The 15,526-nt window shown below is 39.3% G+C and overlaps 2 protein-coding genes across 2 annotated transcripts; both read left to right on the top strand.

Moving 5' to 3' along the window:
* Window positions 1–2,471: 2,471 nt before the first annotated feature.
* LOC147421276 (uncharacterized) lies at window positions 2,472–3,348 on the top strand. The gene has a single exon (XM_086505183.1). The coding sequence runs from the start codon at window positions 2,671–2,673 to the stop codon at window positions 3,346–3,348; it is 678 nt and encodes a 225-aa protein (XP_086361309.1). The 5' UTR covers window positions 2,472–2,670.
* A 9,526-nt stretch (window positions 3,349–12,874) lies between these two features.
* On the top strand, window positions 12,875–14,078 carry LOC147421275 (uncharacterized). Its single transcript, XM_086505071.1, has one exon. The coding sequence runs from the start codon at window positions 13,075–13,077 to the stop codon at window positions 13,726–13,728; it is 654 nt and encodes a 217-aa protein (XP_086361197.1). The 5' UTR covers window positions 12,875–13,074; the 3' UTR covers window positions 13,729–14,078.
* The last annotated feature ends 1,448 nt before the right edge of the window (window positions 14,079–15,526 follow it).

Raw genomic sequence — 15,526 nt, 5'->3', positions numbered from 1 at the left:
CCGACTGAAATCCTAAAACCCGAGAGAATTTCAAGCTTGCCCTTATTTTCTTTGGTTAGGAAAAATGTATTTTTCTAGCCCTGGGTGGCACCTATGAACTCTCTCTCTCTCTCTCTCTCTCTCTCTCTCTCTCTCTCTCTCTCTCTCTCTCTCTCTCTCTCTCTCTCTCTCTCTCTCTCATGCGCGCACGTGCTGACACATGCTGCCCTAATACACTGGTGAATAAATATTCTTTTTCAGATATAAATATTTATTATCCTTGTTTCTGTTTATGTTTTGAGTTGCAACAAATTACCATGATTCCTCTACGTCGTAGAATCGATCGACATTTTTTACATATTGTCCGAATGGAAGCACGGATTTTCGTATCTATAACCTTGAATTAATTGGGTAAATCTACCTGTAGGTTTGCTACATGTTTCTTCGATCTAATCAAGATAGGAAATTTGGCAAGAGAAGTGGTTTGGTTAACTACCGAAAATCTAAACTGATACCGAAATCTACTGACTATTGTTTGTATGCCTACTTCTAAGGCGGTAGATGATGCGTCCCTTGGTAAGATAATAGGGACTCAGTTTAGCTCTTACCCTATCTCCTGGTAGTATTCTTATATAACTGCGTCGCATCCTCCCCGATATATGAGTCAAAACTTGACATCCATTATCCGAACACGCTCAAAACGTGGCATTGGGTAAAGATTCTGTTACTGTACCTTCCATGTCAATGAGATTCTGTTTCTTCATCATTTGGAATAGGTAAACCTCGTATTTACATTACAAGTTTCTCCAAAAAAATTCTTTTCATTGAAGACGTAACTGGTGAAAATAAGTAACTTTTGTCCCTGTTTCTCCCTTTCAATTACCAAATATGGCGTAGAATTTCCTCCCCCAGTTTTTCTTCGCCTAGCTTCCCGATCTGTAATGAGTCCATAAGACGTTGATAAAATTGCAATTCCCATGCCCCCTAAGATCTTAGGGATTATTATATGATCGCAATAGATTCTGAGACCGGGTTTGCTAATGTACCTAATAGTTATAGTTTAGTTGCCATGTAAGGCTTTTTTTCTTTGCCAAAATATCTCAGTTTGACATCCATAAAAATTTTCCCCCCCTCTGTGTGTTCCGTGACGCTTTTTAAAAAACCTTCTTCCAGTAAGATTTGCATGATACCTCTAGTCATTTTAGTAGCTGGTATCCTAGTCATAGCTTTTCTTTTCGTATTTGCATTTTTGATTGAAGTAACTGTGGTGGAGATGGCATCATTATTCGTGAAATATCAATCGGTAATTATTAGAATTAATTTTTTTTACTTAAGTAATTTCTAAAATCTCCAGCCTTTCCTCTTGGCAAAATCTAAATGATATTCAAGGCGGAAAAAAGGTTCTTTCCTTTCTACTCATTTTCATTGGCTATCCATCTTCGTTTTATTGAGTTGTATCTATCTAAATAGATATAGATAGAATAGATATAGATAGATTTTTCTGTATATTTGTATATGTGTATGTATTGGACTATTCGACACCTAACTCTTCAAACCCAAATTTTTAAAGGAATTGAAGTTTCTTTGAGTTCTAATAAATGAAACGAGCTTTCTTTTTTTTTTATTAGTTATCACAACACTTCGGGAGCTAACGAGACTACTCTGGCAAAATTACATTCCCTCAATTCCCTTGCTATTGGACCAAAAATCCTAGTTCCTCTAGGATTTCCTTCCTGGTTGATAATGACGGCCCAAGAGGCTTTCGACTTATTAACGTGGATGCCACGATTGAGAAACGGGGAACTTTGACTCTGTCAACGAATGCTTAGTTGTATTGTTGACATTATATAAAACCAATGAACCTTAATGATAACATTACCAATCTACCACTTATTCTTCATTTGGGTCAGGGCTCTGCTTACTATGTTTTTTCTTTGGATTCATCCGGAAATAATCTTGTTATCCGTTAAATTGTTACAATTAAATGGGCTTGCTTGCAAAGAGACAACAAGACTGTTTACCAAATGTCTTGGTTTTCCGACGACATCCAACGTGTTTGGTAAGGTAGGCATGCAAACTCTATCTTTCTTCTTCAGAGGCGTAAGCTTTCTTTGCCAGCCAACCGCTTTACTTCGTTTAAAGTGTGCTAGCTACACTTTTTTATTATTATTACACAGACACTTAAGAATTAGTTACGCTAGAAGGTGCAAAATTAATTGGAGTAGGAGCGGCTACCATAGCCCTAGCAGGAGCAGCAGTAGGTATTGGAAACGTATTTAGTTCTTTGACAAGCCCTGTGGCGTGAAATCTATCGTTAGCTAAATAATTATTTGGTTATGTTACTTTAGGCTTTGCCTTAACAGAAGCTATTGCCTTGTTTGCTTTGACGATGGCTTTTTCAATCTTATTTGTATCTTAAAAAAAGAAAACAAGATAAACATGAATAACCTCACCAGAAATCTCTCCTTTATTTTGAATAACCTCACCAGAAATCTCTCCTTTCTTTTGAATAACCTCACCATATATCTCTCCTTTATTTCTAAGAACCTCAACATATATCTCTCCTTTCTTTTTAATAACCTCACCATATATCTCTCCTTTCTTTTGTTGAGAAAGGTATTCTTGTTTGTTGCTCTTTTTTTAATTTTATTATATCTAATTGGGCTTGGGTTTGCTGAAACAGCATACTGTATGAATATGGGCGCTAGTAGTTCTTCAATAGTAACTCAAGCGTCTTCACATTCACAGTTTATGCAACTAAAGGAGGAGGATTGCCGTTCAATCTTATTTGAAACTTGGCAAGATTGTGATAAAATACTAAAAACCTGCCAACAAGGCAGATTGCCCAGTGCTGAGAACGGTTATGAATTCGTTTCACAACTGCAGCCTGCGCAAATAAACAATCTAGTAAACTCTATCTCTGCCAAGTTAAACCCCTCCATAGTCAGCGAAGCCACAATGCAGGAATGGGCTCAGATTTCGATACAATTTAAGGAGGCAAACTCCCGTTTGTTCACGTCGTTCCATAAGGACCTTATTCCTGGCTTGATGCTCATCTCTGGGGTATCTCTCCCTTTAAGCATGTCCCCGGAAGAGGGCATAGAACTCCTCTTGAAGGTCCCCTTCTCCCAGGAAGTGATAGCGCATTATGCCGCGCAAATAGTCTCCCAGGCGCAACCTTTGATTGACATGTATAAAGCCCTGTTTGAGCTCTTGCCTTCGACTCCAGAAGTAGTTTTTGTTCAGCAAGACATAACTGTTTCGCAGGAGGAGGCGGATAAAATTCAAGCCGTTCATAATAAAGCCAGGGACGCTGTCCAGATTTTCGTTAAGTTCCATAGGCTTAGAAGCCGGATTCGTAACCTTTAAACTTAAAGGTAGACGTCGTGGTTAAAAAACCGTCTCACGGACAGAGCGGACACCCTGGGGAGGGTAAAAACCACAGCTGACGACTGAATCCGAATATTACGGATTACATATATCAAGTAATTACTTTCTTTTAGGGAAGGGATGGATAAATTATTCGGTAACCAACCGAGAGATCATCAACGACAAAGATTGATTTTTTTGTCTTATAATTGAGTTAATTTTCTTTCATTACGTAAACTCATTTTGAAATAACGCAAAAAACATTTCCAGGGTTGGGCTTTCCTTGACCCAACCCCCCCCGCACCTATAGCTCAATTGGATAGAGTCCCTGGCTTCGAACCAAGTAGTTAGGGGTTCGAGTCCTCTTCAGTGTAAGATCGTTTCATTTCGGGCTTCGACGCAAACCGTAGACATTGATTGTTCCTCATACACGCCTTGTTTCTAAATTACCATGTTATCGCCATGACGGGTTTGGTAACCTCGTCGTGTACTCGAAGCGACAGTGAATTGATCTCTAATCACAATCACCCAGTCCTCTTAATGGTGTCGCTAGGGCAAACAAAACAAGCCAACCACTAACTTTTTTAGGTTAGGGGGGTTTCATTACTTTTTATTACTCATCTGGTGCTGGTGCTTACAGTAGTGTGTTTTTGCTTCTTAGTAGATCTTTTTAAAGAACGCCTTGTTTATTCTATTATTATGCTTATAAACATAGAGATGTGTCTAACAAAGGTATAAAATCATTAGTAACTCTAAAAAAGGCAAAGGAATCTAAAAATGTTTAGGCAAAAGCTACTTTGGAAGCAGAGGCAAGGGAATCACCCTTTATAAACTTTCAAGGAGGCAAAGGAAGCAAGAGAATCTTCGCCATTTTCGAAGAGAGATACGTCTCCGCCCCTTACATACGAGAAGGTGGTTGGCAAGTCCATGAGTTTTTCAGAAGCTTTCCTAAGTGCTTCGTGTGGTGTTGGACTACCATTAGTCCATATTTCAATGAATGAGATTTCCTGTGTCGCTCTACCACTTCCAAATAGATGGATGCTATAATTTACATTTCGGACATGCATAAATACAGCATCGATGGGAAATTGTCCCTTTCCGGATTTCGCTAGATTTTCTATACGATATCCGCAATCTTTTTCAATCTCTAATTCAATAGTTAGAGATATTGGTTGGGTAATGGTAGCTATATATTGCGAATTGTCAATTGCTTCGACGCCAGGTGGTAATGATGGATCGCCCTCAGTTACTTCTTTAGGACCTGTTACAGATGAAAACGCCTCTTGAATATCTTCTTTTGAATCGCCCCTAAGCACAATCTCTTTTGGATTAACTAAAGCATCATGTATTGTCTCTTGAAGACCCGTTATTGTGGAATACTCGTGCACGACTCCGCAAAATCTTGCACGTGTTATGCTTGTCCCTTCAACCTCTTGTGACAAAGCTCTACGCATGGCAATTCCTACAATACTGGCTTGACCCCTTTTCAAGGGAGATACAAGGAAACGACCATAATGAAGCCGCTTACTTTCTATTTTGGATTCAAGGCATTTCCACTGAATTGCCTGCTTAAAGGTCGACATCTTGTTTTTGCGCATACGTAATTTTTTTTTCTCTCCTTTTGATGTGACTAATCACTAGTTAGACGCGTCTCTTTCTGAGGGGTCTACAACCATTATACGGCATAGGAGTCACGTCACGTATGAAACTGAGGATTATGCCGCTTCTGCGAATAGCTCGCAAAGCGGTGTCTCTCCCCGGTCCGGGCCCGCTCATCATAACTTCTGCTTGTTTCATACCCCGATCTACTGATGCTTTAATTGCATTCTCAGCCGCAGCTTGCGTAGCAAATGGCGTGCTTTTGCGTGTTCCCTTAAATCCACAGGCACCTGTAAAAGACCAAATAATTACCTGTCCCTGGATGTCTGTGACGGTAATGATGGTGTTATTGAAACTCGCCTGTATATGAATGACTCCCTTTTGAACTCCGCGTTTTCCCCCACGTGAACGAATTTTTCTCGATTTATTTGACTTGACATAATTAATTATTTATTTTTATTGGGAAGCTCTGTTTAATGAATATTCTTTTTCAGATATAAATATTTATTATCCTTGTTTCTGTTTATGTTTTGAGTTGCAACAAATTACCATGATTCCTCTACGTCGTAGAATCCATCGACATTTTTTACATATTTTCCAAATGGAAGCACGGATTTTCGTATCTATAACCTTGAATTAATTGGGTAAATCTAACTGTAGGTTTGCTACATGTTTCTTCGATCTAATCAAGATAGGAAATTTGGCAAGAGAAGTGGTTTGGTTAACTGCCGAAAATCTAAACTGATATCAAAATCTACTGACTATTGTTTGTATGCCTACTTCTAAGGCGGTAGATGATGCGTCCCTTGGTAAGATAATAGGGACTCAGTTCAGCTCTTACCCTATCTCCTGGTAGTATTCTTATATAACTGCGTCGCATCCTCTCCGATATATGAGTCAAAACTTGACATCCATTATCCGAACACGCTCAAAACGTGGCATTGGGTAAAGATTCGTTACTGTACCTTCCATGTCAATGAGATTCTGTTTCTTCATCATTTGGAATAAGTAAACCTCCTATTTACATTACAAGTTTCTCCAAAAAAATTCTTTTCATCGAAGACGTAACTGGTAAAAATAAGTAACTTTTGTCCCTGTTTCTCCCTTTCAATTACCAAATATGGCGTAGAATTTCCTCCCCCAGTTTTTCTTCGCCTAGCTTCCCGATCTGTAATGAGTCCATAAGACGTTGATAAAATTGCAATTCCCATGCCCCCTAAGTTCTTAGGGATTATTATATGATCGCAATAGATTCTGAGACCGGGTTTGCTAATGTACCTAATAGTTATAGTTTAGTTGCCACGTAAGGCTTTTTTTCTTTGCCAAAATATCTCAGTTTGATATCCATAAAAATTTTCCCCCCCTCTGTGTGTTCCGTGACGCTTTTTAAAAAACCTTCTTCCAGTAAGATTTGCACGATACCTCTAGTCATTTTAGTAGCTGGTATCCTAGTCATAGCTTTTCTTTTCGTATTCGCATTTCTGATTGAAGTAACTGTGGTGGAGATGGCATCATTATTCGTGAAATATCAATCGGTAATTATTAGAATTAATTGTTTTTACTTAAGTAATTTCTAAAATCTCCAGCCTTTCCTCTTGGCAAAATCTAAATGATATTCAAGGCGGAAAAAAGGTTCTTTCCTTTCTACTCATTTTCATTGGCTATCCATCTTCGTTTTATTGAGTTGTATCTATCTAAATAGATATAGATAGATTTTTCTGTATATTTGTATATGTGTATGTATTGGACTATTCGACAACTAACTCTTCAAACCCAAATTTTTAAAGGAATTGAAGTTTCTTTGAGTTCTAATAAATGAAACGAGCTTTCTTTTTTTCTTCATTAGTTATCGCAACACTTCGAGAGCTAACGAGATTACTCTGGCAAAATTACATTCCCTCAATTCCCTTGCTATTGGACCAAAAATCCTAGTTCCTCTAGGATTTCCTTCCTGGTTGATAATGACGGCCCAAGAGGCTTTCGACTTATTAACGTGGATGCCACGATTGAGAAACGGGGAACTTTGACTCTGTCAACGAATGCTTAGTTGTATTGTTGACATTATATAAAACCAATGAACCTTAATGATAACATTACCAATCTACCACTTATTCTTCATTTGGGTCAGGGCTCTGCTTACTATGTTTTTTCTTTGGATTCATCCGGAAATAATCTTGTTATCCGTTAAATTGTTACAATTAAATGGGCTTGCTTGCAAAGAGATAACAAAACTGTTTACCAAATGTCTTGGTTTTCCGACGACATCCAACGTGTTTGGTAAGGTAGGCATGCAAACTCTATCTTTCTTCTTCAAAGGCGTAAGCTTTCTTTGCCAACCAACCGCTTTACTTCGTTTAAAGTGTGCTAGCTACACTTTTTTATTATTATTACACAGACACTTAAGAATTAGTTACGCTAGAAGGTGCAAAATTAATTGGAGTAGGAGCGGCTACCATAGCCCTAGCAGGAGCAGCAGTAGGTATTGGAAACGTATTTAGTTCTTTGACAAGCCCTGTGGCGTGAAATCTATCGTTAGCTAAATAATTATTTGGTTATGTTACTTTAGGCTTTGCCTTAACAGAAGGTATTGCCTTGTTTGCTTTGACGATGGCTTTTTCAATCTTATTTGTATCTTAAAAAAAGAAAACAAGATAAACATGAATAACCTCACCAGAAATCTCTCCTTTCTTTTGAATAACCTCACCAAAAATCTCTCTTTCTTTTGAATAACCTCACCATATATCTCTCCTTTATTTCTAAGAACCTCAACATATATCTCTTCTTTGTTTTTAATAACCTCACCATATATCTCTCCTTTCTTTCGTTGAGAAAGGTATTCTTGTTTGTTGCTCTTTTTTTAATTTTATTATATCTAATTGGGCTTGGGTTTGCTGAAACAGCATACTGTATGAATATGGGCGCTAGTAGTTCTTCAATAGTAACTCAAGCGTCTTCACATTCACAGTTTATGCAACTAAAGGAGGACGATTGCCGTTCAATCTTATTTGAAACTTGGCAAGATTGTGATAAAATACTAAAAACCTGCCAACAAGGCAGATTGCCCAACGCTGAGAACGGTTATGAATTCTTTTCACAACTGCAGCCTGCGCAAATAAACAATCTAGTAAACTCTATCTCTGCCAAGTTAAACCCCTCCATAGTCAGCGAAGCCACAATGCAGGAATGGGCTCAGATTTCGGTACAATTTAAGGAGGCAAACTCCCGTCTGTTCACGTCGTTCCATAAGGACCTTATTCCTGGCTTGATGCTCATCTTTGGGGTATCTCTCCCTTTAAGCATGTCCCCGGAAGAGGGCATAGAACTCCTCTTGAAGGTCCCCTTCTCCCAGGAAGTGATAGCGCTTTATGCCGCGCAAATAGTCTCCCAGGCGTAACCTTTGATTGACATGTATAAAGCCCTGTTTGAGCTCTTGCCTTCGACTCCAGAAGTAGTTTCTGTTGAGCAAGACATGCTGCTGAATCCAGAAACATAAATAACTGTTTCGCACGAGGAGGCGGATAAAATTCAAGCCGTTCATAATAAAGCCAGGGACGCTGTCCAGATTTTCGTTAAGTTCCATAGGCTTAGAAACCGGATTCGTAACCTTTAAACTTAAACGTAGACGTCGTGGTTAAAAAACCGTCTCACGGACAGAGCGGACACCCTGGGGAGGGTAAAAACCACAGCTGACGACTGAATCCGAATATTACGGATTACATATATCAAGTAATTACTTTCTTTTAGGGAAGGGATGGATAAATTATTCGGTAACCAACCGAGAGATCATCAACGACAAAGATTGATTTTTTTGTCTTTTAATTGAGTTAATTTTCTTTAATTACGTAAACTCATTTTGAAATAACGCAAAAAACATTTTCAGGGTTGAGCTTTCCTTGACCCAACCCCCTCGCACCTATAGCTCAATTGGATAGAGTCCCTGGCTTCGAACCAAGTAGTTAGGGGTTCGAGTCCTCTTCAGTGCAACATCGTTTCATTTCGGGCTTCGACGCAAACCGTAGACATTGATTGTTCCTCATACACGCCTTGTTTCTAAATTACCATGTTATCGCCATGACGGGTTTGGTAACCTCGTCGTGTACTCGAAGCGACAGTGAATTGATCTCTAATCACAATCACCCAGTCCTCTTAATGGTGTCGCTAGGGCAAACAAAACAAGCCAACCACTAACTTTTTTAGGTTAGGGGGGTTTCATTACTTTTTATTACTCATCTGGTGCTTACAGTAGTGTGTTTCTGCTTCTTAGTAGATCTTTTTAAAGAACGCCTTTTTTATTCTATTATTATGCTTATAAACATAGAGATGTGTCTAACAAAGGTATAAAATCATTAGAAACTCTAAAAAAGGCAAAGGAATCTAAAAATGTTTAGGCAAAAGCTACTTTGGAAGCAGAGGCAAGGGAATCACCCTTTATAAACTTTCAAGGAGGCAAAGGAAGCAAGAGAATCTTCGCCATTTTCGAAGAGAGATACGTCTCCGCCCCTTACATACGAGAAGGTGGTTGGCAAGTCCATGAGGTTTTCAGAAGCTTTCCTAAGTGCTTCGTGTGGTGTCGGACTACCATTAGTCCATATTTCAATGAATGAGATTTCCTGTGTCGCTCTACCACTTCCAAATAGATGGATGCTATAATTTACATTTCGGACATGCATAAATACAGCATCGATGGGAAATTGTCCCTTTTCGGATTTCGCTAGATTTTCTATACGATATCTGCAATCTTTTTCAATCTCTAATTCAATAGTTAAAGATATGGGTTGGGTAATGGTAGCTATATATTGCGAATTGTCAATTGCTTCGACGCCAGGTGGTAATGATGGATCGCCCGCAGTTACTTCTTTAGAACCTGTTACAGATGAAAACGCCTCTTGAATATCTTCTTTTGAATCGCCCCTAAGCACAATCTCTTTTGGATTAACTAAAGCATCATGTATTGTCTCTTGAAGACCCGTTATTGTGGAATACTCGTGCACGACTCCGCAAAATCTTGCACGTGTTATGCTTGTCGCTTCAATCTCTTGTGACAAAGCTCTACGCATGGCAATTCCTACAACACTGGCTTGACCCCTTTTAAAGGGAGATACAAGGAAACGACCATAATGAAGCCCCTTACTTTCTATTTTGGATTCAAGGCATTTCCACTGAATTGCCTGCTTAGAGGTCAACATCTCGTTTTTGCGCATACGTAATTTTTTTTTCTCTCCTTTTGATGTGACTAATCACTAGTTAGACGCGTCTCTTTCTGGGGGGTCTACAACCATTATACGGTATAGGAGTCACGTCACGTATGAAACTGAGGATTATGCCGCTTCTGCGAATAGCTCACAAAGCGGTGTCTCTCCCCGGTCCGGGCCCGCTCATCATAACTTCTGCTTGTTTCATACCCCGATCTACTGATGCTTTAATTGCATTCTCAGCCGCAGCTTGCGTAGCAAATGGCGTGCTTTTGCGTGTTCCCTTAAATCCACAGGCACCTGTAAAAGACCAAATAATTACCTGTCCCTGGATGTCTGTGACGGTAATGATGGTGTTATTGAAACTCGCCTGTATATGAATGACTCCCTTTTGAACTCCGCGTTTTCCCCCACGTGAACGAATTTTTCTCGATTTATTTGACTTGACATAATTAATTATTTATTTTTATTGGGAAGCTCTGTTTAATGAATATTCTTTTTCAGATATAAATATTTATTATCCTTGTTTCTGTTTATGTTTTGAGTTGCAACAAATTACCATGATTCCTCTACGTCGTAGAATCGATCGACATTTTTTACATATTTTCCAAATGGAAGCACGGATTTTCGTATCTATAACCTTGAATTAATTGGGTAAATCTAACTGTAGGTTTGCTACATGTTTCTTCGATCTAATCAAGATAGGAAATTTGGCAAGAGAAGTGGTTTGGTTAACTGCCGAAAATCTAAACTGATACCGAAATCTACTGACTATTGTTTGTATGCCTACTTCTAAGGCGGTAGATGATGCGTCCCTTGGTAAGATAATAGGGACTCAGTTTAGCTCTTACCCTATCTCCTGGTAGTATTCTTATATAACTGCGTCGCATCCTCCCCGATATATGAGTCAAAACTTGACATCCATTATCCGAACACGCTCAAAACGTGGCATTGGGTAAAGATTCTGTTACTGTACCTTCCATGTCAATGAGATTCTGTTTCTTCATCATTTGGAATAAGTAAACCTCCTATTTACATTACAAGTTTCTCCAAAAAAATTCTTTTCATTGAAGACGTAACTGGTGAAAATAAGTAACTTTTGTCCCTGTTTCTCCCTTTCAATTACCAAATATGGCGTAGAATTTCCTCCCCCAGTTTTTCTTCGCCTAGCTTCCCGATCTGTAATGAGTCCATAAGACGTTGATAAAATTGCAATTCCCATGCCCCCTAAGATCTTAGGGATTATTATATGATCGCAATAGATTCTGAGACCGGGTTTGCTAATGTACCTAATAGTTATAGTTTAGTTGCCACGTAAGGCTTTTTTTCTTTGCCAAAATATCTCAGTTTGACATCCATAAAAATTTTCCCCACCTCTGTGTGTTCCGTGACGCTTTTTAAAAAACCTTCTTCCAGTAAGATTTGCACGATACCTCTAGTCATTTTAGTAGCTGGTATCCTAGTCATAGCTTTTCTTTTTGTATTTGCATTTTTGATTGAAGTAACTGTGGTGGAGATGGCATCATTATTCGTGAAATATCAATCGGTAATTATTAGAATTAATTGTTTTTACTTAAGTAATTTCTAAAATCTCCAGCCTTTCCTCTTGGCAAAATCTAAATGATATTCAAGGCGGAAAAAAGGTTCTTTCCTTTCTACTCATTTTCATTGGCTATCCATCTTCGTTTTATTGAGTTGTATCTATCTAAATAGATATAGATAGAATAGATATAGATAGATTTTTCTGTTTATTTGTATATGTGTATGTATTGGACTATTCGACACCTAACTCTTCAAACCCAAATTTTTAAAGGAATTGAAGTTTCTTTGAGTTCTAATAAATGAAACGAGCTTTCTTTTTTTTTTCATTAGTTATCGCAACACTTCGGGAGCTAACGAGACTACTCTGTCAAAATTACATTCCCTCAATTCCCTTGCTATTGGACCAAAAATCCTAGTTCCTCTAGGATTTCCTTCCTGGTTGATAATGACGGCCCAAGAGGCTTTCGACTTATTAACGTGGATGCCACGATTGAGAAACGGGGAACTTTGACTCTGTCAACGAATGCTTAGTTGTATTGTTGACATTATATAAAACCAATGAACCTTAATGATAACATTACCAATCTACCACTTATTCTTCATTTGGGTCAGGGCTCTGCTTACTATGTTTTTTCTTTGGATTCATCCGGAAATAATCTTGTTATCCGTTAAATTGTTACAATTAAATGGGCTTGCTTGCAAAGAGACAACAAGACTGTTTACCAAATGTCTTGGTTTTCCGACGACATCCAACGTGTTTGGTAAGGTAGGCATGCAAACTCTATCTTTCTTCTTCAGAGGCGTAAGCTTTCTTTGCCAGCCAACCGCTTTACTTCGTTTAAAGTGTGCTAGCTACACTTTTTTATTATTATTACACAGACACTTAAGAATTAGTTACGCTAGAAGGTGCAAAATTAATTGGAGTAGGAGCGGCTACCATAGCCCTAGCAGGAGCAGCAGTAGGTATTGGAAACGTATTTAGTTCTTTGACAAGCCCTCTGGCGTGAAATCTATCGTTAGCTAAATAATTATTTGGTTATGTTACTTTAGGCTTTGCCTTAACAGAAGCTATTGCCTTGTTTGCTTTGACGATGGCTTTTTCAATCTTATTTGTATCTTAAAAAAAGAAAACAAGATAAACATGAATAACCTCACCAGAAATCTCTCCTTTATTTTGAATAACCTCACCAGAAATCTCTCCTTTCTTTTGAATAACCTCACCATATATCTCTCCTTTATTTCTAAGAACCTCAACATATATCTCTCCTTTCTTTTTAATAACCTCACCATATATCTCTCCTTTCTTTTGTTGAGAAAGGTATTCTTGTTTGTTGCTCTTTTTTTAATTTTATTATATCTAATTGGGCTTGGGTTTGCTGAAACAGCATACTGTATGAATATGGGCGCTAGTAGTTCTTCAATAGTAACTCAAGCGTCTTCACATTCACAGTTTATGCAACTAAAGGAGGACGATTGCCGTTCAATCTTATTTGAAACTTGGCAAGATTGTGATAAAATACTAAAAACCTGCCAACAAGGCAGATTGCCCAACGCTGAGAACGGTTATGAATTCTTTTCACAACTGCAGCCTGCGCAAATAAACAATCTAGTAAACTCTATCTCTGCCAAGTTAAACCCCTCCATAGTCAGCGAAGCCACAATGCAGGAATGGGCTCAGATTTCGGTACAATTTAAGGAGGCAAACTCCCGTCTGTTCACGTCGTTCCATAAGGACCTTATTCCTGGCTTGATGCTCATCTTTGGGGTATCTCTCCCTTTAAGCATGTCCCCGGAAGAGGGCATAGAACTCCTCTTGAAGGTCCCCTTCTCCCAGGAAGTGATAGCGCATTATGCCGCGCAAATAGTCTCCCAGGCGCAACCTTTGATTGACATGTATAAAGCCCTGTTTGATCTCTTGCCTTCGACTCCAGAAGTAGTTTTTGTTGAGCAAGACATGCCGCTGAATCCAGAAACAGAAATAACTGTTTCGCAGGAGGAGGCGGATAAAATCCAAGCCGTTCATAATAAAGCCAGGGACGCTGTCTAGATTTTCGTTAAGTTCCATAGGCTTAGAAGCCGGATTCATAAAGGGACTGCCTTTAAACTTAAACGTAGACGTCATGGTTAAAAAACCGTGTGACAGGCAGAGCGGACACCCTGGGGAGGATAAAAACCACAGCTGACGACTGAATCCGAATATTACGGATTACATATATCAAGTAATTACTTTCTTTTAGGGAAGGGATGGATAAATTATTCGGTAACCAACCGAGAGATCATCAACGACAAAGATTGACTTTTTTGTCTTTTAATTGAGTTAATTTTCTTTAATTACGTAAACTCATTTTGAAATAACGCAAAAAACATTTCCAGGGTTGGGCTTTCCTTGACCCAACCCCCCCGCACCGATAGCTCAATTGGATAGAGTCCCTGGCTTCGAACCAGGTAGTTAGGGGTTCGAGTCCTCTTCAATGCAACATCGTTTCATTTCGGGCTTCGATAAAGCTATATACCACTAACTCTCACTCTTATTGAGAAGAAAGCTTTCACAACTTGCAAGGTAAAGCATGTATCTTCCACCCGGTATTATGTTCAGTCCTCTTTCTTTCAGTTCTTGTTTTATTTAAAGTAAGCGGTTCCCTACGCTTTTTCCTATAGCCCACCTTTTCGATGTTTTAAATCCTATGCCAAGACTAGGGAGCGAGGGGCACAAAGTGTCAAGCAGGGTTGGGTTAACCTTTCTCGCCGATCCAATTTATACTGGGATCAGAGGAATGAGTTGAGAACGCCACTAAGTTCCTGTACCCTTTGCTCTTAAAAAGTATCGCTGGTTTTCCCTGCATAATCTGGGCGCATGGTCGAATACGTCCAGTCTAGCGTTGGTAATTTCGTAGAAATAAATGGATGCACGAAGTTCATTCTAACGCCGTAGACACCGAGAGTTTAATTGGTTGAGCCCTGAAGTGCCGAAGGGCAATCCCAACACAAACCGTAGACATTGATAGTTCCTCATACACGCCTTGTTTCTAAATTACCATGTTATCGCCATGACGGGTTTCGTAACCTCGTCGTGTACTCGAAGCGACAGTGAATTGATCTCTAATCACAATCACCCAGTCCTCTTAATGGTGTCGCTAGGGCAAACAAAACAAGCCAACCACGGGAAGGAAGGCAGAAAATTGAGTAAATAGAAGCAGAGGATCAATAATGTCTGGGTTATTGCACTGGCCCACTTTCCCTTCTTGCCTGCTTTCGATACTTTCTTCCTACAACCTCTAGCCTTTCTTGCTATCAAAACAGTGCTTGCTTGGTTGCGGGGAGGCTCACCTTTCTCAGTTCCACGAGGCCTACTCTGGCTGCCTTTGCAGGATATCGCCTATCTTTACTTTTTAGGGGTTACGGGGGCTATCTTTCTTTCTTGATCGTATCGGTTCCTTTTTTGCTTTGTACGTACCCTGCATTAGTCTTGATCCTAAGTGGCGAGGCAAGGAAAAGGTATTCTGTACAATGAAACAACGAGGGTCGCAGGCAACGGGCAGTTCATATCTATGGCAACGCCAATCTATCGATTACACGAAAACGGGTCCCGCCTTCGCTTCGGCTACCCCCTTCGTCCCTTAGAGAGCAGTAAGACTTTAGCCATCGCAAATCAGTCAGTACTAACGTGTTCATCCCTTCGGGCCTCAATTTATTCATGTATTCAAAGCGGCAGCTAAAAGTTCAAGTGCTTCGCCGTGTTACACGTAAGTAGGGTCTAAGGTTGTATAACATAGTGACGAGGCTCTTGTCCTAAGTGTAGTAATGCAATTAGGCCATGCCAATACGATTTCAGTGGCTTCGCGCCT

Source organism: Adiantum capillus-veneris, chromosome 28 (assembly GCF_014529385.1).
Source record: "Adiantum capillus-veneris isolate H3 chromosome 28, ASM1452938v2, whole genome shotgun sequence".
Classification (NCBI taxonomy): Eukaryota; Viridiplantae; Streptophyta; class Polypodiopsida; order Polypodiales; family Pteridaceae; genus Adiantum; species Adiantum capillus-veneris.
The sequence above is the reverse complement of the archived record's forward strand: the minus strand, read 5'-3'. Positions and strand labels throughout refer to the sequence as shown.